Source organism: Mchenga conophoros, linkage group LG18 (genome assembly GCF_057382185.1).
Source record: "Mchenga conophoros isolate Kocher_MC1m ecotype Shallow Benthic linkage group LG18, M_conophoros_male_GT1.1, whole genome shotgun sequence".
NCBI lineage: Eukaryota > Metazoa > Chordata > Actinopteri > Cichliformes > Cichlidae > Mchenga > Mchenga conophoros.
This window is the reverse complement of record NC_140543.1, coordinates 6,847,095-6,873,324: the sequence shown is the minus strand read 5'-3', so window position 1 is coordinate 6,873,324 and position 26,230 is coordinate 6,847,095. Positions and strand designations below refer to the sequence as shown.

General features: G+C 40.9%; 1 protein-coding gene and 1 long non-coding RNA gene across 6 annotated transcripts in view; one reads left to right on the top strand and one right to left on the bottom strand.

Annotated features, from left to right (window-relative positions):
- esyt2a (extended synaptotagmin-like protein 2a) overlaps positions 1-11,491 on the bottom strand; it is a 52,845-nt gene extending 41,354 nt beyond the window's left edge. For 3 of the 5 annotated variants that reach the window (XM_085254015.1, XM_085254016.1, XM_085254017.1), the window contains exons 1-2: positions 11,332-11,490; positions 9,722-10,107 (exon numbers count right to left, since the gene is read on the bottom strand). In XM_085254015.1, coding sequence (XP_085110141.1) covers positions 9,722-10,107; positions 11,332-11,350 — 405 coding nt within the window. In that variant the 5' untranslated portion in view covers positions 11,351-11,490. Of the gene's footprint in view, positions 1-9,721; positions 10,108-11,308 lie in introns of all 5 variants that reach the window. The other 2 variants (XM_085254013.1, XM_085254014.1) reach the window with 2 other exon arrangements.
- Positions 11,492-13,172: 1,681 nt separating this feature from the next.
- LOC146553112 (uncharacterized) lies at positions 13,173-16,176 on the top strand. The gene is made up of 3 exons (XR_014889406.1): positions 13,173-13,328; positions 14,489-14,540; positions 15,911-16,176. It is a non-coding gene; the product is annotated as an uncharacterized LOC146553112 (long non-coding RNA).
- Positions 16,177-26,230: the final 10,054 nt, after the last annotated feature.

Below are 26,230 nucleotides of genomic sequence, written 5' to 3'. Positions count from 1 at the left end.
GGAACTAGACAAAAAAAGGAAAGTATGACTCATCTGGCCAATAAAAAGCCAACAGCTGAGGAAGCAGAGTTTACTTTTAGGGTAAATAACTGAAAGAAAAATCTAGATTTGGACATCTTGATAAGAGAGTGAGGAAAGTACAGCAAATTACTAATTTTCCCTCATTTATATGAATTACACAGGAAATTAGGTTAGGTACTAAAAAAACTGAGCATAAAACTATCACGAGAGAAGGAATGTGGGAAAGACTGTGTCTGAGGACTGAAACTAAAGGGCAATACAACCTTTTATTTGTAACAAGAACATTTAATTTATGTAAATGTTTTTTTATTCTGTATTCAATAATGCAGAGTTCTCTAGAGAGTAACAAAACAAGGAAACATTTATTTCCTCAATAAACTGGGAACATTTTCCTCTTTTAGAGCAACAATGGCAGCACAAGGTCCAGGTAACGGAAGGAAAATGATCTTTCACGATTGTTCATTGAATGTTTCAAGTATAACGTCACCAGAAACTCCCAACGACTGACCTCAGCGTGCTCTTCCTGCAGATTTCTCTCTAAATCCCCTGAATCAGCAGCATGCACTTCAAAAATGCATGAAGGAGCTGATAATCTGCTCAGTCCTCTACTCAAAGTTAAACACAGTCAGCAACATTCCATAGAGTAAACTGGGACCAGGCCAATTAAAAAGTCCTTGACCAAAACATCCAGCTCCAGGTACTCAAAGTAGGTTTGGAGAAGTAAAGGCCTTTATTTTATTACTACTGGCAGTTGTTCAAATTTCCACAAGAATACAGGTGTAAAACTTTCTTGCTACAAAAATCTCCAATGGTGCACAAGTCCTCTGCCACCTGGGGCTTCCTCTGACCCCCATCAGCACCCGTAGACGTCCCACAGTGGAAGCAAGCTGCCAAGGAGTGATAATGTGAGATGGGCTTAATGGACAAGAACACCTTCTTACTTACTTTCTTTTTAGATTTTCAAGTAAAATATTTAAAGTAGAAAGGCTGCCGTAAAAAGATCAAATAATAATTAACAAAGTGATTTACGGTGAGTTGATGGGGGATTAGAAAATGATTGTAATTTTTTTTTTTACCATAATCAAGCTCTAATATAAACTCTGGGGTTATTTTAGCATGTGGAAGATAACACCATCATAAACCTCATCACAATAATGATAAAGTTTCCATTGACAGTTTGGACCACTGCGATTCCCAGTGTCTATTCATTTAAACGACAGAAGACGTTGAAAAGTGGATGTGATGAGACGGTTGCTCCACTGACGGCTATATTTAGGCTGAAAGAGCAGGACCGACCATCATGAGGAAAATATGCATTCATAACTTTTCATCGCACTAACACATTACAGACACACCAATAAGAGCCATCACTAATCGTAACTTCATCACAATTCATTGGTGTTACAAATAAGCACCTACGGGTTCTCAAAGTACTGGATAACTTGTGCACACTTTTAAAAATGGAAGGAAATCTAGTTTAAGCAGAACCATTTTCCTCAAAAAATGGCTAAAACAATTAATCAGTTACAAAATACAGTAAATAAAACATGTTTCCTGACAGCTTACAGATCACCGTTTCCCTAAATGTCAGCAATCAAATAAGCGAGTCCTCATTTATTTCAGTAAGACTTTCAGCAAACAAGCAAATCCCGCTTCGTCTAAATGTTGCATTATCATTACTTATAATCCAATGATGAAAATTAGCACTGCTGTAAGCCTTCCAGACTTCCAGTCAAATCCTGTCTGAGAGGTTATACTGAGCAGTGTCTGTCAATATTTTTGTAATCTTATGGATATATTTCTCAAACAGGCCTTCCTGGATTGCGCTTCATACGCCTGCAGCGATACGCCCACACCAGCACAGACCTGCGCATCTTGATCTGCAGTTCTGCTTCCTGTCACCCTGCCCCTCTATACTCAAGAAAAACATGGATCCGATGTCGGGCAACATTTTTGGCTTTCGCCTTGTACAGCAGGTCTTCTGTAAAACCAACAAAGGATTAGCAGAAGACTGGAGCGTCACCTTCCGTCACGTGTGTGCGTGTTCATGCCAAAATGTGCGACATGGGCGAAGAGACTCACAGCACAACTATGCACCAGCTGTTAGGAAATCCTGACACTCCTCCCCAGCCACACCCCAAACACAAAGCATGTCTGTGTGAGAGAGAGCAGGGGGAGGTGTGGGAAAAGAGTAACAAATTCAAATAAAAATGATAGAAAAAATGAAACAAAAAATATATTTTAAAAAATCCTTCTACAGCAGAAAATTCTAAACGTTTGCTCTGTGTCCATCTGGCTGAAATTAAAAAAAAAAAGTGGATATAATTAAAAAAAAAGAATAAAAAGTGGGAAGACTGTGACTCTGCACATCTATAAGGTGACAACAAAACAGGAAAATGTGCTTAGTCATGTCCTCTTTACACGACAGAAGATGTCGAAAGGTGGATGTGACGAGACAGTTGCTCCACTGACGGCTATATTTAGGCTGAGAGAGCAGAACAGGCCATCATGAGGAATATATGCATTCAGTTTTAATGCTGTAGGACAGCATGCAACAGCCCCTCTGTAGTCATCAACAATATCCTAACTTGGGTTGCGGCGAACGCACGATATTGCCTGTATGTCACTCAGCTTCACAGAAATTTTTGTTGCTGTTAAATTTTGTCTGTAAGCAAGTGATTACCTAACTGTTAGCCAGGATAGTCCTGGATAATCTGCCTTTTTGACTCTCAGAGTGACCATAATTTACAAATGATACTAGTACCTGACCTCAATATAGCAATTTAGCCCATAAAGTCAATGTAAGTAAGATCAGTTTTCTGATAAACTTCTACACAAGCGGAAGTGTTTTTGCAAATCACAAGAGTCTAAATATCTAAAAGCAGGAAAAGTATCCATGTTCACTGCAGGTTTCAGAAACTCAGCTTTGATCAGGTCTAATTCATTTGCGTGTCTGTATCGAGTCAACATTGCTCTCTAATTTCTTAAAAATAGAGAGCCAATCCACTGGACAGTGCTGCTCTCTACTCCAACTATATTTTAAAAGAATAACAATAACAAGGCCGATGCATTCATTTTTATCATTAGGGGTGGTAGGGTAAATATTTCCTTCACGACTGCAATAAATATGCAGATTCAAACGCACCCAGATTGAGATAAACGCTCGCACTTTTTGCACAACACCTCATGTTTCTTTTCACAACTAAATAAAACCTTATAGACACCTGAATCAGGGCAGAGCAGCCGAGGCCTTTCTGTTCCTTCGCATTGTTTTCGTTCTGGGCTGCAGAGCACAGCCCCGCCCTCTGGCACTTCAAAAGAACAGGGAATCCCTACCCATCCCATGTCATATGAGCACACACAGATGAAGAGAGGGAGGAGGAGGAGAAGAAAGCCACTGGGACACTGAGGGAAACAGTTACACTGCAAATGCAGCAACTTCCTATGTCTGTGTTTTGAAAGGCAGAATGCAGTCGGGCTGCATTAAACCAGGTCACTGGAACATTGGACTAAGAAGAGAAGATGTTTGGCTGACATTTTCCACAACGTTCATACTCATGGTCCCACCCAGGAATTACCCAACACAGCCAAATTCGTCTGACTCAAACCCAACCACAAATCATGAGCATGGTTCCAACCTCCATAAAAAAAGCCAAATATAACCAGAGTACTGCACAGTATATAAAAATCATACCATTAGTCATGCAAACGAATTCCCTCTCATTACAGTCTGACATGTAAGCAACTCCACAGCCATCTCATAACAACCTGTTTCACAAGCTTCCAGTTGATAGTAGCGTAGGTTGCTTTACAAAACAAAAGCATAGACTCGAAAAAGAGATCATATACGTGTCATATCAGCTTCTCGTCTCTGGCTCTGCATTTACAATCTTTCTCTTCACATACAAAGTCCTGAATTGCCAGGTTCCATCGCTTCTTGAAGACCAAGCACCGTGTTTTACAAAGAGTGAAGGTTGACTTGTGGTTTCTTTCCGCTGTCCGACGTCTCTTCCTTGGATCCAGCTCACAGTTTGGATTCAGGACACAGACACGCTCTCTCTGCTTTTAAGAATAAGCTTAAAACTGGTGAGCGTGGAACCGTGTTTTAGTTGCAGGCTCAGTTTGCTGGATGGCACACTCAACATTTGTCCTGCACGCCCCTCTTTTTCACTCCCAGTCATGTACACGCCACCATTTCACATCAATAACTTGTGCCTGTTCTCGCCAGTTCTTGTAGTTGTTCACCGTCTCTCTTTGCTCCTCTTCTCTGGCTTCAATTGGTCATGACTCTGATAATTTAACAGCTTCACACAAAGACTTAAATGATCTTTGATCATGTGGTTTACCTTCACTAGGGTGTGCATCATAAAATACCCTCTTTTGCCATGAAACTGGCTGCACAGATGTATTTGCTTCTACAGCTACATCAGTTTATGACTTTTGCCTGAAAAAAGAAAAGTAATAATTTTCTCTAAGTGCACATCTCTTTTCCGCTCAGTCATTTTCTGAAGCCTCTGTTCCCCGTCCACGACTCCACATTACTGCTGGTATGTGGATTGAAACACCAGAAGATGACACAAATTATCTACTTGATGTTCTCATGGAAAATGGACACGAGCTTTTATTCCGTACTCAGTAACAACCCCACCTGCTGGATTTCATTTGTGTGTTTTGATTCCTACAGGCTTCACCTTTGCCCCGCTGCTGTTCACGTTGGTCAACTTAAATGTAATAAATCAATCAAATCAGGAGTGCAAAACTCAACTCTTCGCTGTCAAACACTCAGACTGCTCTTTACACTTAGTTACACACAGTTGGCTTTCCTACTCTTTGCTATGTGTGCTGTCAAACACAGGGGGATATTTTTAATATGGTTAAACACAGAAACGTCACTTGCTATTATCCCTGCTGTTTTTCCATCACATAAACAGTGACTCCACCAACTATTATTTCTAGACTTATTTTCCTGGTTCATGGTTTATACTGTAAAATATCAGGAAACAAATACCAGGGTGAAATAGTGGGATTAAGTCATAAATATCAAGTTAAGAGTGTAAAACTGCCACACATGAAATTATGGAATCATCAACTGTTTTGCATGTTGGCTTGAAAAAAAAAGGGTTTTTTTGGTTATCTTAAATACTTAATCAATTATGGCAGTCAGCCAATCAGAGGAAAGCATGATTCAATTTAAAACACATAATGCACATTATCAGCTTGGTAAGCAAAGGTCCGAGTCGGACACTCAAAGATCAGTTCTGTCTTTATCTCCACAGGAATATCTTGCCTTTTAACATTCAGTAATCACATTCAAAGCTTTAGAGGCTGCAGACTGTGAAAAGCAGAGCAAAGATAAGCAGCAGAAGAACAAAACATCTGATTTTCCAGCTTATGTGGATGAAGAGATTACAGGACAATGGAGTACTAAGAATGCACAAAAAACTGTATGTGGTGTCTTTCAAAAGCACACATGATAGTATTGTTGCATCAGTCTAGTACTGTCGTATCACTTTCTGCCATTGTTTACATTCACAGTGGATGATAAGGAAGGAGGACAAAAAAATCCCCAAAAATCTAATCAGACAATTTAATCAACGTCACCCAGCTGGACATTGACATCTTAAAGAAACTAAAAAAAAAGGTAAAGTGGCCTGAGTTAAAACTAGTTAGAACTCAGAGCCAGTCGCAAAACAACAGCCTCAAATGAAATAGGTTTATATCCTGTTATTTGATCAATTTACAAACTCTGATGTAAGTTTAATAACTTAGTTTGTTATGAGAGTATTTTGCATTGAATCAAAGTTTATTCTATGCGCTGGGAGTTATTTAATATTGCACAACAGAATATAAAAGGGTGAGTATTTGTTTAAAATAGCTGGTAATGCTTATAACACATGTAAACTGTACACATCCTCATAGGAGTCGAGTGCAGTTGTCAGAGGAAGTTGAAAGAGTAGGTTCACTGTACTGGAAGTACATAATCATAAACCCTGATTTTTATTTATCTTGAATTTTCTTCTTAACTTTTGCTTCTTAAAATCCAGTCTCACTCAAGAGTCTTGACTGAGTTAAATTCTGCTGTAAACTCCAAAAGCCCTGATACAACAGATACATCTTTTTGTGTCCAACAATGCTGAGAGAACAAGGTGAACGGTGTTGGTTTGTCTTCAGAAAGATAAAACTGTAGCATTATCCTCCGGCATTCTTGGCCTGCTAACTATGAGCTGGTGCCCACACTGCCTATCAAGCCTCATTCCAGGCATATTTCCTAGGAGGGTGAGAAATAGTAGACAAGTAGCTCCAACAAAATCTATACTTCACAGATGATCACAGCTATTTCACTGACTATTAAATTAATTCACTACTGAGGTTCAGGTTTGCTGCTTTTATAAAAACAACGATTAACCAAGAACACTCAGACTTCTTAAATGTGAAGATTTGATACATTTTTCCAATATCCATGTTTTGTTGTGTTGGTTAGACAAAATAAGCAATGTGAATATATCAACTTCAGCTTTGAGAAGGTCATTCGATGTACTAACTAAATAATCTCTAGTTGCAGCCCTACTTAAATAACCAAGAGTTCACGTTATCTTTGCTCCCGTGTGCTTTCAAAGCATGCGAGGCAGAGCCTTCAGTTACCAGTTATCAGTTCCTCTTTGGAACCAACTCCCAGTTTGGATTTGAGAGACAGACACCCTTTAGATTTTTTAAGAATAGGTTTGAAACTTTTTGATGAAGTTTATAGTTGAGGCTGAACCAAGTCACCCTGAATTATCACTTATTTATGCTACGATAAGCTTGGGCTGATGCAGGACTTTCTTCCTGTCTGACAGAAATACTTGAACAAATTAACAATTGATCAACTCAAAAAGAAACAACCCATGTTTCTAGTTTCTTACATGCCCAGATTTTGGTCTGCTGCTTAAATAATGCAGCCTGAAGATTTAATGTTGTCCTTTGAGAAAAGAACAACCTAAGAAAACTGTTTCACTTTTTTCCTCTATGTCGTCTCAGGACTCACAGTGAGCTCCTAATCATTTAGTTTGGAGGTTAATGTGACATAGGTGACGTAGATAAACTGTCTTGTATGACAGGCAGTGACAGACCGTGTCTGTTTCAGAGGTCAAAGTTCACAGCTGATTATGTCCCACTGAAGCCGATTATCACTGGGACGTGTAAATACTTTAACATCCTTTCACTGGTTTCACATTTTCTTCTTAAACACAAAGTTACTTAAAGGTTCCACAGTGTCACACAGAGAAAACATGCGGTTTCCACACAGCTATCTGTTAATCTCTTATTATAAACAAAACAGGGTTGAAGAATTGGATAAATGCTTTAGTATTTATTGGACAATTCCTTTGTGTTATTTTTGTACCTGCTTCGTACTTTAACACACAAAGAAGGATACGCCTCATTTCTTTTTGTTGTATTAAAGGAGAAAGGAAGGCTGAACACAGACAAGAGTGGAGCTTATCTTCATGTAGAACTATTAATAGTGAACGTAATATTGTAACTACTGCTACTACTTTCTGAGCTAACAAGCGATCCTTGAGCCCATGCTAGGTAAGTCAGCCACGGTCTGCTAGCATAAACTTTGGACACAAGATGGCCAGAGCTTTTGTATCTGAAAAATGAAGCTAATGTAAAAAGTCCCTTAATATGAATTCTCATGGCCAGCAGGCGTTGACTCCTCTGGTTGCACAAGTCTAATTGTACAGAGGTCTATGGGAAGGCATGAATTTGGCTCAGTTGATCGATGACCTCAGTAATCACATTTCTAATAAGTTTATGGTTTCATTTAATGGTCAGCATGACACTTTTTTCTTAATCATTTCCCCCAGTCAAAACGGGGGAAAGTCAAAAAGAAGGATTGATTAGTCACTACAGGATGAGCATGCAGTGCAGAGATCTATCAAGTCCTCATCAGGATTCAAAGACACACACCAAGGTGCTCAATATGCTAATCAGGCCATTGATTTTTTTTCTTAGAAAAATCAGTCGCTTTTCTGTCATTGTTTTCCCAACATCTCACCAACGAGTAGTTACAAAAAGCTTTCCTCCTCCTTGAGCCTAGTCCTACCACAGAGTATTTCCTGTTAAAGAGAAGTTCTTCCTCTCCATCATCGCCAAATTCTTGCTCACAGGGTCTCATCAGATTGTTGCCCATCTAATATTTTGGTTTTATCAGGATTTTATTCTGGCTCTATATAATAAAAACAGAATTGAACTGAAGTACATTATGACATTTTTAACCCAAAAGAATACTAGACGTCAGAAAGAACATTGACAAACTAGACAATCAACGAAAACAAAAATGATATTCTCTCAACATTATGACCACATAAAACGATGCTTTCATGTGACCTTCTGCAGTAAAGGAAATTACAGACTGTGATATTACGTTTTTTTTATGGATTTCGTTAAGCTTGATAATGAGAAACGAAAGAAAAAGCATCATGGGAGAACACTGTGCTCTTAAGGATTATCTGCCACCTCGGGCCAAACGAACAAATTTGCAGAGTTCACATCGTTTCTCAGTTCTCATTGGAACCTGTGTGCACATGCCCAACACTAATCTCCATTCCTGGTATAATGGGAAATAGTAATGTCACATTTTATAAGCAAAGATCAAGTAAATGGAGAGAATGACAGCTGTGTTAAAGATGTGCAGTCAGTCTGCCTCCTGCTTTTATACACTAATTTCGTAACAGACAAATACACCAAACATCTCAGGAATGAAGAGAGAAATTGAAAAATAGAACAGGTTTGATGACTCTCCTAAAAAGCTTCAGGGGCACACTGGGTTGTGAAGTCACACGTAGGAGATTAATTGACTGACATCTCCAACTTCTTTGGCCATTTAAAAACACTGAAATGAGCCTAATGCTGACTAAATCCTAGGACTGATGATGTGGACCGTCACCAAAAGGGCAGAATGTGACCTTTCCAGGGGCTATTTATGAGGCCAACATTAACAAGCAACAAAATTTGTTTTGCCCAGTCAGGGTTTCAAATGTCAGACATGCTGCAGTCTGGATGCCATTTTGATCATTCCATGGACAATCTGAGAAATACCTCCTGGAAGGTTATGCAACAAACAGCAAAAACAGACAATGTGTGCACAACCTGCCCTATATGTAGGTGATGTGCAGGACACAGGAGACAGCAAAAAAGTGATGCCTTCATGAAGACCTAGCAGAGATTCAGCCAATAAAATCTATGCTATTTGCAACTTTTATGCATTTTATTATTGATGCTCAGGAATTTAAGGGAAATTAAATTAAACTTTATGGCTTAAACTTCTGGTCAACCAATCTGCAATAAACTGCAGCAGTCTTTCCTATGAGAAAAACAAATGCCAATACCGTTGTATCATCTTGCACGCAAGACTTCAGAAAATATCCCAAACATGGAAATTACAGGGCGTTTGTCTGATCCTTTAATTTGACTGGACACACAAGCATGTGAGCTGGGAATACTTTGAAGTATTTTGAGTAAAGAAGCAAAAAGAACACAAAACAAAACAAAAAATCAGTGGGCAGAGCTGCAGGGAAATTAGTCATCCATGTCAGCCATCTTGGCAGACATCCTATATTTGATGTTGACTGTGAGAACTCCTGAGAGAATAGGAAAGCAAATAAACCATAACAAGACTGTGATAATATACGGACTACAACAACACTGCGGTACATACCCATGGTGGCAGCTCTGTGGTTGGCACACTTTGCTTCACCGCTTTCTCCTCCTGCTGCAGGAACGCTAAGGCACGGTTTATCCTGTAGTCCCCGTTGCCATAGTTCTTCCTCCAGTAGAAAAGCATTGCAAGTCCAATCAGAACCCAGCTAAAGCTGAATTCAAAATATCCCAAGACGTAGATAGGAAATATTAGGGCAAAAGTCTTGGCAAAGTTAATCCACATTTGAGTGACATCTGTCAGGGATGATTGCTGCTCTTCGGCCAGCTCTTCTGGGGACAGAGGGGGGCCCATTGTACTTGTGGGGGTGTTAGGTGCTGCAATGGGCCCATTGGCTTTGGCACCCTCTCCCGCTGGACCATCCATCTTGTTACTCATTTTCCCCTCTGGAAAAACAGTAAATTACAAGAAAATGTTAGTGCTTATTCACACGCTACAGAGGCAGAAGCAGACAAAGCTCCAACTGTTTTTTTACTACAATACTACAAAGAAAAGGCCTTGTGGCTGCAAGATTTCCATCTCCATAAACCAAATTATAAGAGATGAATGGAGACACAGTTATGCCCAAAGGAATAAAACAACTTTAAGCTTGACAGTGTTACATGAAACTGAGAAATGATTCCCTCAAATGAACACCAAGATTGCTATGTAGTCATCTCTTTTAATTAAGAATTGACTTTAGTATTTAGAACTGGATGAGAAATGATGGTGAAAGAAAAGAATCCAGTAATAACAACCACGATTTCTATGTTCAAAAGTAAACACTAGAAGGTTTTCGGACCAAGTATAAAAAGAGTAACATTTATTTTGATGTAAAGCGCTGGTATATATATAAAAATGCCCAATTTAGTAGTAATAGGCCTTCTCCAGAGGATCCACGTTGTCTTAATTCCCCTTCAACAAGCAGGCTGTAGTAGCCTGGATGCAAATGACAGAAAAATACATTAAAGCTGCAAACTAATCCCCGTTAAACAAATCTGTACAAGACAAGAAAATCTTCTTCTTGGCCTGCAGTGTAAATCAATACAGACTACAGGCTAAGCTGTCGTTTATCTTTTTCTCTTGCACAAAACTCCCTTACAAAAATGCCATTTTTGTGTCTCTGAGGAACAGGGGGAGAGTACGCTTTAGATAGAAACGAATTCATTACCTGTGGCAAAACAATTAGAGTCACTCTTTAATTCGGCATATATTCATTGCATCCCCTCGCATTTCTACGAGAGTACTTCAACTTTGAAAAGTGCCTCACCCGTCCTCGCTTCAGCCTTGCGCTGCCAAAACACAGTGCAGTGGCTAGCACCGACAAGTGTGAAGGCGTCATTAAAGTACACTCTTTACTGCTAAATGTGTTATTTTATGTGGCTATATGCGAGCCGAATAAAAGAGCATCAATGATTAAATCAGAGTGTAGTTACACGATTCATAAAAACGCACATAACTTGACTGTTAAAAAGTGCAAGTCTTAAATCCTCATTTCTTAGATGGAGTCTGACGCCCCAGAGTGACACGTATTAGGGCTAGGACTTCACCTACCAGTAATACGTGCATCAAACACCAACGAAAAACAACTTCTTTTTCTTCCCTTACCGCCAAGGAAGCGTCACACTCACCGGTATCCACCTGCGACATTCGCTGCTCCTTGAAAAATGAACTAATAATCACTTTGTCCGCTTCGTCCACTGCATGCCGAGCAGCTCAACTCTTTCCAACCCTGCTCCCCGTCAGCACATCCTACTGTGAGGGCGAGCAGTCCGCCTCAGCAAGCCTGCAGGAAACTGTCATCGCGGGAAAGAGGTCAGCCTCCTTCAGGGAGGGAGCTTCAAACTGCACAGCACAGCAGCAGACACGGGTGCCACCCGGTGGCGGAAAATCCACCACAGACATCGAAAGAAAACTAGTTTTAAATGATAAGATTCAAGTTTAGAAAATAAAATTTAAACAGATTTAGTTTAGCATGTTGAACTGACCATTTTACTTTCTCTATTTTTATAAATACAGTGCTCACAGATAAAGTGATGCGATTTTTTTGTCAGTTCAACGCTGGTTTATCATTGTATATATAGAGAAAAGTGATTGTATAAAATAGTGACTATTAAAGTGTCACATGCCTAATCTAGATTTAAAGCCCTCCTTGGCATTTCCTCCCCGGTCTAAGTCCAACTCATATATCAAACCATCAGGTATAACGTTACGTGGCTGCAAGGAGGAGAAAACTGAAAAGGCAACTAAAAGGTGCCGACAACGCCACCTGGGGGTGGGATTCACCCCAGGAAATATTAACTAGTGCAAAAGTGTTTGCGAAGGCACACAGGTTTGTTATTGACAAAGACAGAGGCGCGGCAATCACTCATTAAACAAAAATAACTGAAAATTAAGTAGCAGACTACAAGACATTTAATTAAAACACCAGATATTGCTTAAAAACAACAAAATTAATTGATTAATGCAGTTAAAGACAGGCAACTCGGAGAGGCCAGGGAGGAGTGCCCAAGGGGTGCTACCAGATACCCGAGATTCGCACTGCAGTTCTCGCTGCAACTTAAATGGGGTTTTATGCTCATATTCCGGTGTTTACCCTCAAATGCATAAGAGGAAACCTCACCAAAAGTGCTTAATCTCCCCCAACATACTGCAGACAAAACCCTTCTTGAGTTTCCTAGACTTAGTACCAGTCAGCTCAGCTATTAAGCAATGCAAAGGAGCAGCCAACTAGGCAAATCTTTCAACAAAACAGCAATAGTAGCTTGCAGAGCCAAAGAAGGAACTCAAATCCACTTAGAAACGGTTTCTATTTTATTAGTGTCTGTAGGCACACACAAATAGCTTGAAAAAAGGAACACTGTTCCAACTTTACTTTGAGACCTTCTTACTGAAGATGGCCCAGAACAACTCACATGCTCCTCCACTGTAGAAAGAACACAATGACATCTTCCAAGTAGAGCAGTAATGACTGCTGGTCCCCAAATATGCTGTCCCTTAATTTCTGAAATGTACTCGGGGCATTACACAACTTAAAAGGGCATTATAGACTATGTGCGCGTTAGCATATGCTACTTCCGGTGTGGAAACTCCTGTGGGGAGCTTTGTTTCCGGTGTCCTATTCGCGCCTTGTTTACGGTCCAAAACAAGTTAAGCAAATGAATGAATCGAGCAGCGATTTACATTTCTATAGATGTCTTGGGCATTTACCCAATATATCTGTAAATGATTTTCATCGACTTGTCGATATTTTTCCCCTGCGCCTCAGAGCAAAAGAGAAAAGGGATTCAAATTTTATATTTCTCAGTATCTGTAAACAGCGGCCCCTCGTTTATCGCGGGTGTTATGTTCTAAAAATAACCAGCGATAGGTGAAATCAAGTAGCCAATTTTATTTTTTGACTGTGCAAAACGTTTCGTGGACATCGTGGACATACAGTACTGCACTTCAGAGTCACACTGCTAGCCATGCAGCGATTCTGTACTGTACAGGAGAGACATCAAGGAGGAGCAACGATCAGGACACAATGTGATGTAAAAAAAAAAAAAGGCATGCAAACTTGCACTAAAAAAATCTGCGAAACAGTGAGGTGAAAGGTGAACCGCGAGGGACCACTGTAGTTTTGAAGGTAAGTCACAACATACCCTTCATAAATGCTAATGTATAGAAACCCTTACCAGCAATCATTAACTTTTTGTGTGGCTTTTTTCACGGTTTGTTAACATGCTGTGTAGGTGTGTACCTGACTAGCTGATATCGACATAAAGGGGAAACATCTGGTTTGACTATTCTTCACCTGTAGTTTGAATGCTGAACATTTGCCCGTTTAAATCATAAGACCAGTCACTATACAGAGATGTGCTTCTGAATGTGGATGATGTGTCTTCTGCTGCAGTAATGCAGTTCTGCTTGTGTTGAGTGATGTAAACAACTGATCGATCTAAACTGTTTAAACGTCAAAATTGATCATTAGATTTTTTATGACACAACAGTGGTGAGTGTTCCCACCTTCTGCTCTTTGTAACTTAACGCGATCTTTCCGTTTTCGAGTTTTGGACATGATTTTGGAGTATATCTTCGCAGTAGCGATTGACCGCAAGGTAAAGCTACCGGAAATGTACAACCCTACATCCGGTCTCAAACCAGGAAGTTAGCATTTTCTCGTGCACAGGGTCTATTCCACTCAAACAACCTAAATGGAATACAGAAGGGGACTTGGCTATAACCTGCTGCAAGGTCCAAAGTTGAAAACAGGATGACACCTGACAAAGCATCAAGGGACTTGTCAATACTGGGTAAGGGGAAGGCATCCTTGTGGGATACCCCCTAGTGTCAGAATACACAATGCATCGTAGTTTGTTGTGTATGGGGCATAGCCGTGGACCAGTCAGGGTGCCCATGCTGATCCCCGTCCACAGACCAAAGTGCCACAATGATGTGAGCATATCAGAACTGGAACACGGAGCAAAGGAAGAAGGTCTGGTTTGACCTTTTTTTTTTATACCACGTGGATGGTGGTGTGTGTTCTTTACTGAGGAACATCTGAGACTATGATTTACTATGCAAGCCAGAGGAGACAGTGTGATGCTTCAGGCAATGTTTTCATGGGAAACCTTGAGTCATTCCATCCATGTGGATGTTCTACTTGAATTACACTTCAAAGGTCTACGTTATAACTTACTGAAACACTATTTTAACACTTCAGCCTTCTAGTAACCTGACTGTGAAATGATCAGGACCCACACAGTGTTCAATTGTCAGTTGCAGTTCTTTTATTTTGACCCACAGCGTTTCCCACTGCTTCGACACCTTGTGTTCAACCGGGAAGCCAGCTTTCCAGGTATACCCCCACACCACACACACTGCTCCTTCCCAACTCCAGACACTAAAAGGGGGAGAGCTCATTCATTACAATCCCTCTCACCCATGTCACCTAAAAGGTAAACCTGTTTCTCCATCACCTGTTCAGCTCTGATGATTCAGTAAGGACATCTCCTGGTTTCATCTGCATGTTTCCCTCTCACCAGATGTCCTGATATCACCAGATATCATGACCAGCAGGTTATTAAATAAATTCTAACAACAGCTGATCAAGCTTAAACATGCTGCTGTTGTTTAGTGGGACATCCGGCAGTTTCCTCTTTCTGGCGCAAAGTGGGCGATAAACAAACAAGAGAGAAAAGCCGATCAGCTGATCATTGATCAGTTTCAAGATTGAAGTAGCAACAGGAGAGAGAGGGGAAAGAATGAGAGAAAAGGCAGCTGTGCAGTGTAACAGAATAAATCCACCTTTGTGTCTTTTTCCATTCTAGCTGAAGTACGGAACAAACTGCGTCCCTTTTCAGCTCAACACCAAACGCGTAATATTTTCTCTGAATACGAGACAATTCCGTCTTTTTACAGGACGGTTGGCAACTCTACTAACTAACCTTATGAATTAAATAAAGTTCACTATTAGTAAGATCATAGCACCCACCCAGCTGTATAGACACTCCGTCATGCTAGCTAGTATGCAGTATGAGTTATTGTAACTGACTGTAAAAAGTCAGCACAAGGAAAACAAACTCCACCTAAACTTGGTTTATATCTGACCCAGATAGACTGCAGGTCATAACTTCTTACCTGAAGTTCAGTTCACCTGACACTCGGACCGGCGGCCACCGAGCAAATGCCCGGTATGCCCGATGGCCAGTCCAGCTATGCTCGTGCCATCACTTAACCCTTCGCGTGCCCAGGATTGCCGACCCCTGTTGTAGATAATCATTTATACGGCTATGGATGCAATGAGACAGCATGGTACTATTTAATAATTGTATATATCCACAAGACCATTGGACTTCCTTATAAGACAACCTTTCCCTTTGATGACATCAAATGAACACTAATAGAAAATGGATTTAGACGCTTTCAAAATGATCAAGATAACTGCATTATTTACAATCATTAATGGCATGATGGCAGTGAAGAGAACATGAACACTAAACTTCCTTAGGGTGGTGAGAAGGATGAAGAGCGTTACGAAGTGTTACAAGTGTTACAAAGCTGAGATATCATTTTTAAGCTTTTTATGCCATGAGAATCATAGATATGTAAATAAAAATTAAGTAAATAATGCACTCTGAAACTTGATATTCCAAGCAAAAATCTGGTGTTGCAGACTTATACCACAAGCCATATTGTTGACACTCTTTGTTTTGGTTTCTCTTCCAGGGCCAATTTGGCTGGGCGCACCAATCAGGTGTAAATTGCCCACAACAATATGGTTCCTGGGATTATCCAGGTGCATAAAGCTCTCCCCTACAATAAGGTGGAAATTCATCAAACTGATTGGCATCCTTGTGCCTTAGGATTACCTTGTTGTCAGTGGTGTCACTGCTTAGACTGCTGCTCACACAATGGATGTATCGATGGATGAATTTTAAAATATCTTTGTGTTAATCCATAAAAAATAGAAAAACATAACAATTTTGTTTGCTATCTAAACCATTAAGATGTCTTTTTCCAGTATTCCAACTTCGAGATAAGCACAAGTGATCTAAAAAAAATGTATTTAGTCACCCTAACCTTTGCATGGAAGCAAACACAATTTCCATAATAAAAGGATGTAAACTATGTTTTCTCTTATAATTCATTGATATATTTTTGTATGTATTTTTTTTCCTATGAACCAGATGCGACACTAAAATAGCAGATGTGCTCATCTTCCAGCAGGCAATCCCTTATAGTAATCTTATAGTCTAAACCCATGTTAACCATCACTAGTCAGCATTATTTAGAGCAGGTAAGAAAACTGCCCAGATAAATGAAGATAGTTTTAGCAGCATTATGAGGTGTAGTGGAAGAAATTTACCTGTACAGTTCGTCGCTGCTCTCAGTGCCTACTACAGCAGACAGAAACCATTTCTCCACTAGAGGTCATGAAAGTGTTGTAAACTGAAGCATCACAGCTACTGTAGAGACACGTGTAGACAATCTGGTATCAGGTGATAAAAAGTTAAATTCACTTTTCTTTTCTTATCTTAAGAATTAGCATTTTTCAGTGTCAATCTTCAGTTAGTGAAATTTCCAGATTATCCTACAACACAAGTTACATAGAAAAGAAAATCATAAAGTTAAATAAAAATGTTGTCATGTCATTTACTAAAAACAAACTGTACTCAGCATGGGAAATCAGCTAATCACTTTTATTGGATTTTTTTTTTTTTGTATGATCATAAATTAGGAAGAAAGCTTATTAAAAAAAGATACATATCATAGATTTTGTAAAAAAAAAGAAAAAAGAAAAGAAAGAAAAGTAGGAACAATATTCATCTCCTGCCATCCTTATCTAGTGTTCCTGAAAATGATTAGTTTAAATGTTTATGGTAAATGGACTGGTTCTTATATAGCACTTTTCTACTCTTCTGAGCACTCAAAGTGCTTTATACAACTTGTGCATTCACCCAAGCACATTTTCTAACTAACATTCACACACAGATTCATACTCTGATGGATGTATCGAAGAGCAATTTGGGGTTAGTATCTTGCCCAAGGATATTTGGCCAAGATACCAGACAGCCAAGAATTGAACCACCAACCTTCCGATCAATAAACAACCTGCTCTACTGTCTGAGCTACAGCCACCCCAGACATGAACATTTAACATGAAACAGTAAAACCAGGTTAAAGCCACTTGGAGGACATTCCATAAAGTTGGGTCTGCATATGATTGTGTTTTGAATATAATATAAAACAAACAAACAAACACCCCACTCACGCTGTGGGGAGTCTTTGTCCTTCAAGCTGAGGTCCTTTGTAAGAGGTCAGGGAGCTTGAGGGTTGCTAGATCTCCTGTTCCTACGACTGCGCTCTTCACAAAGGATGCACAAAGATCTTGGCTGTCGTTTCTGGAATCTGCTGGATCCCAGGAATCCAGGGGCAGGTCTGACTCCCCAAGTGCTCTGATAACCACAACGACCACTTTTAACTTCAATCTCCACATCTTCTCTGACTCCTCTTTCAGCCCTTGGTGTTTCTTGAACTTCTCGTGTTCCTTCTTCCTGATGTTGCTTTCACTCTCTATAGCTACATCTATCACTATGACCTTCTTCCTTTGTTTGTCTCTGCTTGTATGTATATAAACCAGAAATATATACTATATACTATACTATATATATTTAAACCATGGTTAGCTATTGCCCATCCATCTGTAACTGGAAGTGTGTGTGTGTGTGTGTGTGTGTGTGTGTAGCATTAAATGAGAAAAGGTTTAAATGTCATCTAATTTCTATTAACTAAGAACTGCTCATCCCAAAAAGTCTGTTAAATCAGTCAGAGAAATACGAACAAAATCTCATTTAATCTCTCACATTAATGTAATACAGGCCCAACATTTATGTTGCATTCATAATTTGTAATGAATAAATCAATTATTTCTTGATTATATGGCATTAATGATATATACATTATTAAGGTGTATTAAATTATGCATGACAGTCATAAAGTCCAGTGGGAGAGACGTGAAGAAGGAGAAAGAACATGTAAATGCGGCAGGATAAACAAACAGAAAGAAGTGGGTTTTAATTAGACGTTCCATTTACTCACAAGTGTAGGTGTTTGTGTCTGCAGGGATATTAGAGGAGATTAAAAAAAGTTTAAAAAAAAGTAATAAGAATAAAGAAACAATATGTAAATGCTCAGAAAGTAGCAAAGGTTAGTAAATAGATATAAATAAAGAAAAGGAAAGAAAAGAAATATCAACAAAATAAGTTTTCTCTTTTATCGTAGAGAGAAATATAAATGAAAGATACTATTGATGTGATTTGGCACCATATAAATAAAACTGAACTGAACTGAATCACATTTGGCTGAAACAAAAGGATATTTTTTGAATAAGGTGTAGGTAAGCTGAATGTGAGTGACACTTTGTACAAAACGTCAACCCGGAGGTGACGCAGATCCACAGACTATCGCTATTTTTTGACAATGTCATGCTCTGGTGTCTTTTTCAGGACTGGGCATAATTCGTGATTACCTGAAATTGTCCCCACCACTAATCTGATACCAATACATGAGTTTATATATTTATTACAAAGTCTCTGAGTCCAACCTCTCTCAGCCAATATTGGTAATGAGATTAGTTTTGCCACTGGGCTGTAACTAGATCTGACAACTTGATGTGCATGTTGGCCAAGTGAACATCCTTATTATAGGCAGTATACACGCACCTAGTCTTGGGCTTGTTTTCAAGCCTCAGAAGAACAACCCACATAAGTGTTTTTCCATCAGAAGGTTAATGATACACTATCCTGAGTTTTCTGTCGACATTTTATGACCTCCACTGTTTTCTTACAACGAAATCCATATAAATAAAATAGATTATGTTGTGTCTCACAGTCCATCTCCCACGTGCACTCTGATGTTTGGATACCTCAGCAAAGACCCCTTTTAGTTTGGGTCAAGATCCACTCTTCAGTTTAGGTCACTGCAGACCAAAGTAAACTGAGACATTACAACGAGCATTTTTCGTTCCATGAAAAAAAGGTATATATGCCGTTATTGTCATTATTCTCATTTCATTTTCTCGACTGCTGCCGGAGTGATGGCAGACACGGATGATGAAAACGAGGCAGAACAATGTGCTTCTCAAAATGAAGGTGGGAAACAAGCAATTTGCAACTCCACTGAAGCAAAGCAATACACATCCTGTTTGTGTGCACCGTTCAGGTTTGGAGAAAGAAAAGTGGTAAGAGGCAGGAAAGGAGCTCAAGCTCAAAGCCAAGTTCCCCTTGAGAAAAAATAGGTACTGCAGAAATAGTCTGTTTTTAATAACAGTACTAAAGATGGGGGGATTTCTTGGTGAATTTCAAAAACATCATTTATTTAAGATTGGGTTAAGTTTAAAGTTAGCTTTAGGTAGCAGTCCACACGCACAGAATATTTTTCTATGAATAATTGCTGTGCGACCTTTTGGTTGGATCAATAAGGTCTTCTTTTTTTTGCCTGTCCCGTTTGGCTCCTTTGCCATCAGAATTATTGTCTAAAGGTGAAGAAAGATGCCCAACGGATTTACTTTACCAAATGGACCATCCCAGCCTTGCCGTAATGGTCTATTTGATTCACCTTTTATTGTTTATTTTATTTTCACTTGCTAAATACGGGACAGACTTGACTGGGGAAAAGAAAGAGGGAAAGACAAACAGCGGGGAAGAGGGATGGGGATAAAGGGCAAAAAACAAAAAACAACAAAATAAGCAGACAAAAAATACATCTATCAATCACCTGGTCTTCTTATTGTAAGCAAGTCCAGACCCGGATTTGAACCCTCGATATGCTCTGCCAAACACAGCGATATTACCACTGTATTATCAGCACAAAAAAGGAATACGAATAAAAATGTTTGTGACCCAAAAAGAATTCATGATCAATACCCCGTGTGGCAGTTCTTAATTAAAGAAAAGAACAGTAGGAGAACAGCAGCAGCATGTGACCTTTTTCTTCCTATGAAGATTTTTCCATTTTGGTCCAATGCTGCCAAAAAAGAAAAAGAAAAAAAAAACGCTTTCTTAAAGGTTAAGGAATAATTGCTGTTATGGTTAAAAGAAACAAAATATTGGTTGTTGGAAGGAGATGGTAAATTATCAAAGGTCTCCAGAGTTGTTTTCTTTCTGCCTACATTCTTGTGTTATAAAACTGTCACAGAGCCTGTTCCTCTACTCTTGCTGGAACCATAATTCCTTTCTCTGGTACAGAGTTTTATCGCTTGAAACATAAACACGTGATTGGGAATTTGCTGAAAGCAGTGCCTGGAGGCTGAAACATTATGTTGACTTGGTAGATACCTGTGTCTGGGTGTTTGGGCGTATGGAGCGTTGGACACTGTTATCTCCAAGAATAGTGCTACATGTTATTGTTTAGCAGTGCTTGCACAAAATTTCTAATTTTGGAAACTGTTCCATTAGCTTGAAGGGAAAAATGTGTTTTTCTTTCTTATTTTTAAGCCTTCATCTCACACATACAGAATATATATCATTGCATTTAAATGCAAAACCGGTGTCTGTTTTCAGATAACAACCCTCTGTGCTGTTTTCAGTAATGAGAAAATTATGCACACTCCAAACCAGATTGCACATTCACGCGCTCTGTGAACTCACACAGAAAACTAATGCATGTAAGCTCTGTGTCCCTATGTAACACTGGGTCAGACCTCCTTTTGCCTTCAGAACTGCCTCGTTTTTTTGTGTGCCATAGATTCAATAAGATGCTGGAAACATTCCTCAGAATTTTTGGTCCATATGGATATGATGACTTCACGCAGTTACTGCAGACTTGTTGGCTGTACATGTATGATGTGAATCTGTTCCATCAGCTCCCAAAGGTGCTTTATTAGACTGAGATCTGCTGACTGAGGAGGCCATTTGAGCACAGTGAACTCCTTGTTGAATTCAAGAAACTAGTTAGTAGATGATTTGATGTGATACAGTGGAATGCAGGTAGTGGGTCATAACAGATAAGCATGGCTGTTCATGAATTTAAAACTTCTGATTTATGAAGTTTTGTCCTTCAGTCCTTCTCTTGCATCGTGACATCAATGCAAAGTTCACAACTGACATAAGTGATTGATTAAATTAAGCCTATTTTCATTAAATAACATGTCTGGAATAATCTTATCTTTTAATCAAATCCTGTTACATTAAAAACAGTTTATGTGAGCAAATTTTTCAATTCCACTGTCATTTTAATCAGTTTTTATCATTACATCACATCATTTTTTTGGTGAGCTCCACTGAACCTTGGCCTGAAATCTTCAAGAGGAGGAGAGAGGCTTTTAAAAGTAAAAAAAAAGAAAAAAAGAGAAAAGAAACAATAAATTAAAAGACAGAATGATGCATTCCCTCACATCTGTATCAGGAAGGCACATTTTGTGAAGCCAAACTGTTTAATATCTGGATTATACACAAGCCATAAAGCAGCTGAAGCAGCTGGACGGCTGTTTTACATTTTTGTGCCTGCTGGTTGTAATGCACTGTTGATACTTTTGCTCACAGCAGAGCTCCCGATGGTCCCCGGCTTTGTGTAAATATGTGCCACTTCATCCTGGCTCTGCTTTCATTAGCTCACTATACAAGGTAGAAACCATGTACACAGCTGTGAGTGTATGTATAATGGAGGATTGGGGGGGGTTCTGGTAATCCCCACTGAATCCAGACGTAGAGGTTTGAAGCCACACTTTAGCTGAATGCATGACAGTTCCCCTTTAAAGTTGACCTTTAAACACACTTTCAGTAAATGTTATGTGCAGTGGAAAAAAGTGAGGACGAAACAAAACTAGTGTGTTGATTCCGGCTGGAATTACAATAAAAGCCGAACTTTTTGATTCTGTCAGGACTCGTGCATGGACTGGACCAATTTGTAAAAATGGTTACAAAACAGGAGCTATTTTAGGAAATATATAAAATATCATGCAGCTAACTTATCAGCATTTAACTCTTTCGGTTCCATTATGTATAAAATATCTGGCTCAAAATCAAAAGTTAATTCTGTCTCCCATCATGCAACTGGGCTTAAAATCTACTCTGTCTCCATGTCTGTCTGCCTCATATCCTAGTATGTCAGGTTATAGCAACTACAGAAATACTCTGATGATTCTGCAGTTTGATGTATTAGTGATGGGCAGGAGGAGAACAGAGCACTAATGGTTGATTTTGTGGAGTGGTGTGGGAGAAATCATTTCCTTCTGAATGTGAGAAAGACCTGAGAGAGCGACTGACTTCAAGAAGTACAGCTACACGGCCCATGTGTCTCCTGAGGGAGGATGTTGGTGGTGTGAAGGAGTACAAGTACCCACAGACACTACAGTACAGGCTGAACTGAAGTGGATCAACACAGAGGCAGTATACAAGGAGGGGCTCAGCTTTCCTAAGGAAGCTGAGATCCTTCAGCTTCAGCAGCAGAATGATGGAGAGTTTCTATCAGTCAGCTGTGGCAGGTGCAGTGTACTTAGCTGTGGTCTGCTGGGAGAACAGCAGCAGAGCAGGAAACACCAACAGAATGAATAAACTAATTAGGAAGTCCAGCTCTGTGACTGGCTGTAAACTGGACTTTCAGTGGCGGAGGGGAATGTGTGTGTGTTCTGTCGTGCTTGCCAGTCTTCTAGACCGGATAACAAGAATGTTCTCCATGACTAAGAGGAGGAGCTCCTTTTACACATCACAGCAACCAAGCTGGACCGGCATAGCAGTCAATACGTAAGCATATAACAGGTTTGTTGTTGTAGGAAGGCCTCGGTACGACACAGACCAGACGTCACTGCACTTGGAGTGCGAGTTTTCCTTTGTTTCAAATTCAAATTTTATTTGTCACGTACACATTCATACACAGTACGATATGTAGTGAAATGCTTGGACAACTGCTCGTGACCTAAAGAGAACAAAAAAGGAAAAGGCTATGAATAAGATAGGAAATAAATATGAAAAATTAAAAAGGGTAAATTTAACTAGGAAGGAATAAAATATAAATTAAGGTTAAAAATGAAATAACTGTACAACACAAATTAGAATGAAGGGTAAATTTAACTGGGAAGAATAAGATAAAGATAAATATATAAATTAAAGTTGAAAATAAAATAACTGTACAACAAAATACACAATACACAATATAGAACTATATAAGAATGTATGAAGAAATCTAAATATAAATAAATATATACACAATAACAGCAGCTGTACAAGTATTAACCGGAAATGAAGAATATAGTGACCAGTGTCGTGCAAAACCAAAGTCCAGAAAGTCCAGTGTGTGTGTAAGAACTGCATGTGTGGGTCAGTACTGTGTGGTGGTGTGATTGAGAGACCGTATCGCCTGCGGGAAGAAGCTCCTCCTCAGTCTCTCTGTGTTGGTCTTCAGGGAGCGGAATCGCTTTCCTGACCTCAACAGAGAGAACAGTCTGTTGTTGGGATGGCTGAGGTCCTTCACGATCTTCCTGGCCTTGGTCCAGCACCGCCTGCTGTAGATTGAGTGCAGGTCAGGGAGCTCGGAGCGGATGGTGCGCTCAGCTGACCGCACAACCCTCTGTAGAGCTCGTCTGTCCTGCATGGTGCTGTTCCCGAACCAGGTTAAGATGTTTCCCGCCAGGATGCTCTCTATGGTGCACGAGTAAAAGTTCCTGAGCACCTTGGAGGGCAGTTGGAAGTCTCTCAAGCGTCTGAGGTGGTAGAGACGCTGACGGGCCTTTTTCACCACGGTGTTGATGTGACAGGACCATGACAGGTCCTGCGTGATGTGAACTCCGAGGTATTTGAAGCTGTCCACTCTCTCCACTGGGCACTCGTTGATGACGGGGGTCTGGTAGTTCCTCTCCTGCTTAGTGCTGAAGTCCACTATCAGCTCCTTTGTCTTACTGACGTTTAGAAGGAGGTTGTTCCTCTGGCACCAGTTCTCCAGATTCCTAATCTCCTTCAGGTAGGCCGTCTCGTTGTTATCAGAGATCAGGCCCACCACGACGGTGTCGTCAGCAAACTTGATGATGGTGGTGGAGCTGGTAGTGGCCACGCAGTCATATGTGTACAAAGAGTACAGCAGGGGGCTCAGAACACACCCCTGGGGGGCTCCAGTGCTGAGAGTGGTGGAGGCTGAGACATGTCCGCCCATCCTTACTGCCTGTGGTCTGCCAGTTAGGAAGTTGGAGATCCACTGACACATAGATGAGCTGAGTCCCAGATGCTCCAGCTTGGTGGTGAGTGTGGAGGGAATTATGGTGTTAAATGCAGAGCTGTAGTCTATGAAGAGCATTTTAACATAATTCCCCCTTCTAGTGTCCAAGTGAGTGAGTGATGTGTGGAGGAGATGAGAGATGGCATCGTCTGTGGAACGATTTGGACGGTAAGCGAACTGTAGTGGGTCCAGTGTGTCTGGTAGTGAAGAAATGATGAAGTCTCTGACCAGGCGTTCAAAGCACTTCATCACTACTGAGGTGAGGGCTACAGGGCGATAGTCATTGAGAGAAGCAGGGTGGGGTTTCTTCGGGACAGGAACAATGATGGACTCTTTGAAGCATGTGGGGATCACCGACTGAGATAAAGAGATGTTGAATATCTCAGTGAACACAGGAGCTAGCTGGTATGCGCAGTCTCTTAGGATACGACCTGGGATGCCGTCTGGTCCTGCTGCTTTCCTGGTGTTCACTCTCTTGAAGGCTCTCCTTACTTCATGCTCGGAGATGACGAGCACGTTTCCGGTGCTGGCAGTATCTTCCTGTCTGCAGCCGTTAGCGCCGCTAACACTAGCATTGTTGGAGACCTTAGCTGCAGCCTCGAAGCGAGCATAGAAAGTGTTCAGCTCGTCTGCCAGAGTCACGGCCGCGTTCGTCATACCGGTTGTTGGTGCTTTATAGTCCGTTATTGTCCTTAGTCCCCGCCACAGGCTCCTAGAGTCACTCTGTTGGAGTTGTGACTCTAGTTTCCTCCCGTAGCGCTGCTTCGCCTCTTTCACCGCCCTCCGCACGTTATATGACGCGGCTTTGTACGGGTCCATGTCCCCCGTCATGAGTCCCGTGTTGTAGGCAGCGGTGCGGGATCTCAGAGCGTTGCGGATGGTTTTATCCACCCACGGCTTCTGGTTGGGAAACGTTGTGATAGTCTTTGTCTCCACGGTATCATCCGCTAGTTTCCCGATGAATCCCACAACCGCTTCCGTAAACACGTTGACGTCATCGTCGGAGCTGTTTCTGAACATGCCCCAGTCTGCGTCATCGAGTGCGTCCTGTAACGCGGCCACCGATTGATCCGTCCAGCGCGCGACCTTCCTCTGAACCGGAACTTCCTGTTTCAGCCTTTGTTTGTATTTTGGCATGAGGAAGATGGCGGCGTGATCAGATTTGTCAAACGGGGGGCGGGATTGTGCCTTGTAGCCGTCCTTGACCGTAGTGTAGCAGTGGTCCAGTGTCCTTTCACCCCTGGTGGGGCAGGTGATGTGTTGATAAAAGTTCGGCGCTGCGCGTTTGAGGTTGGCGCTATTAAAGTCCCCCGTCACAATAAGCGCAGCGTCCCGGTGTTGTGTCTGGTGCTGTGTGAGTGCCTCATGCAGCTCGCATAAGGCGGTGACCGTGTCCGCTTGTGGTGGAATATAAACGGCACTTACAATGACCGATGTAAATTCCCGAGGTAGATAAAAAGGACGACACATGATGGACAGTAGTTCCAGATTTGGTGTGCAGGAGCGTGTGAGAGGAACAACGTTCGCACTGTTGCACCAGTTGTTGTTCACCATTAAACACACGCCGCCTCCCCTTGACTTCCCCGAGTCCCGTGTCCTGTCCATGCGGTGAACCGAGAAGAACTCGGCCGGCTGGATGGCGTGGTCCGGCACCGCTGGGTTCAGCCATGTCTCGGTGAAGCAGAGGAGATTGCAGTCCCGAATGTCTCTCTGGAACTTTATCCTGGCCCTGAGGTCGTCAAGCTTGTTCTCCAGTGACTGGACGTTGGCGAGCAGGATGCTAGGCAGAGGTGTGCGGTGTGCACGAGCTCTCAGCCTGTTCCTGACGCCGGCTCGCTT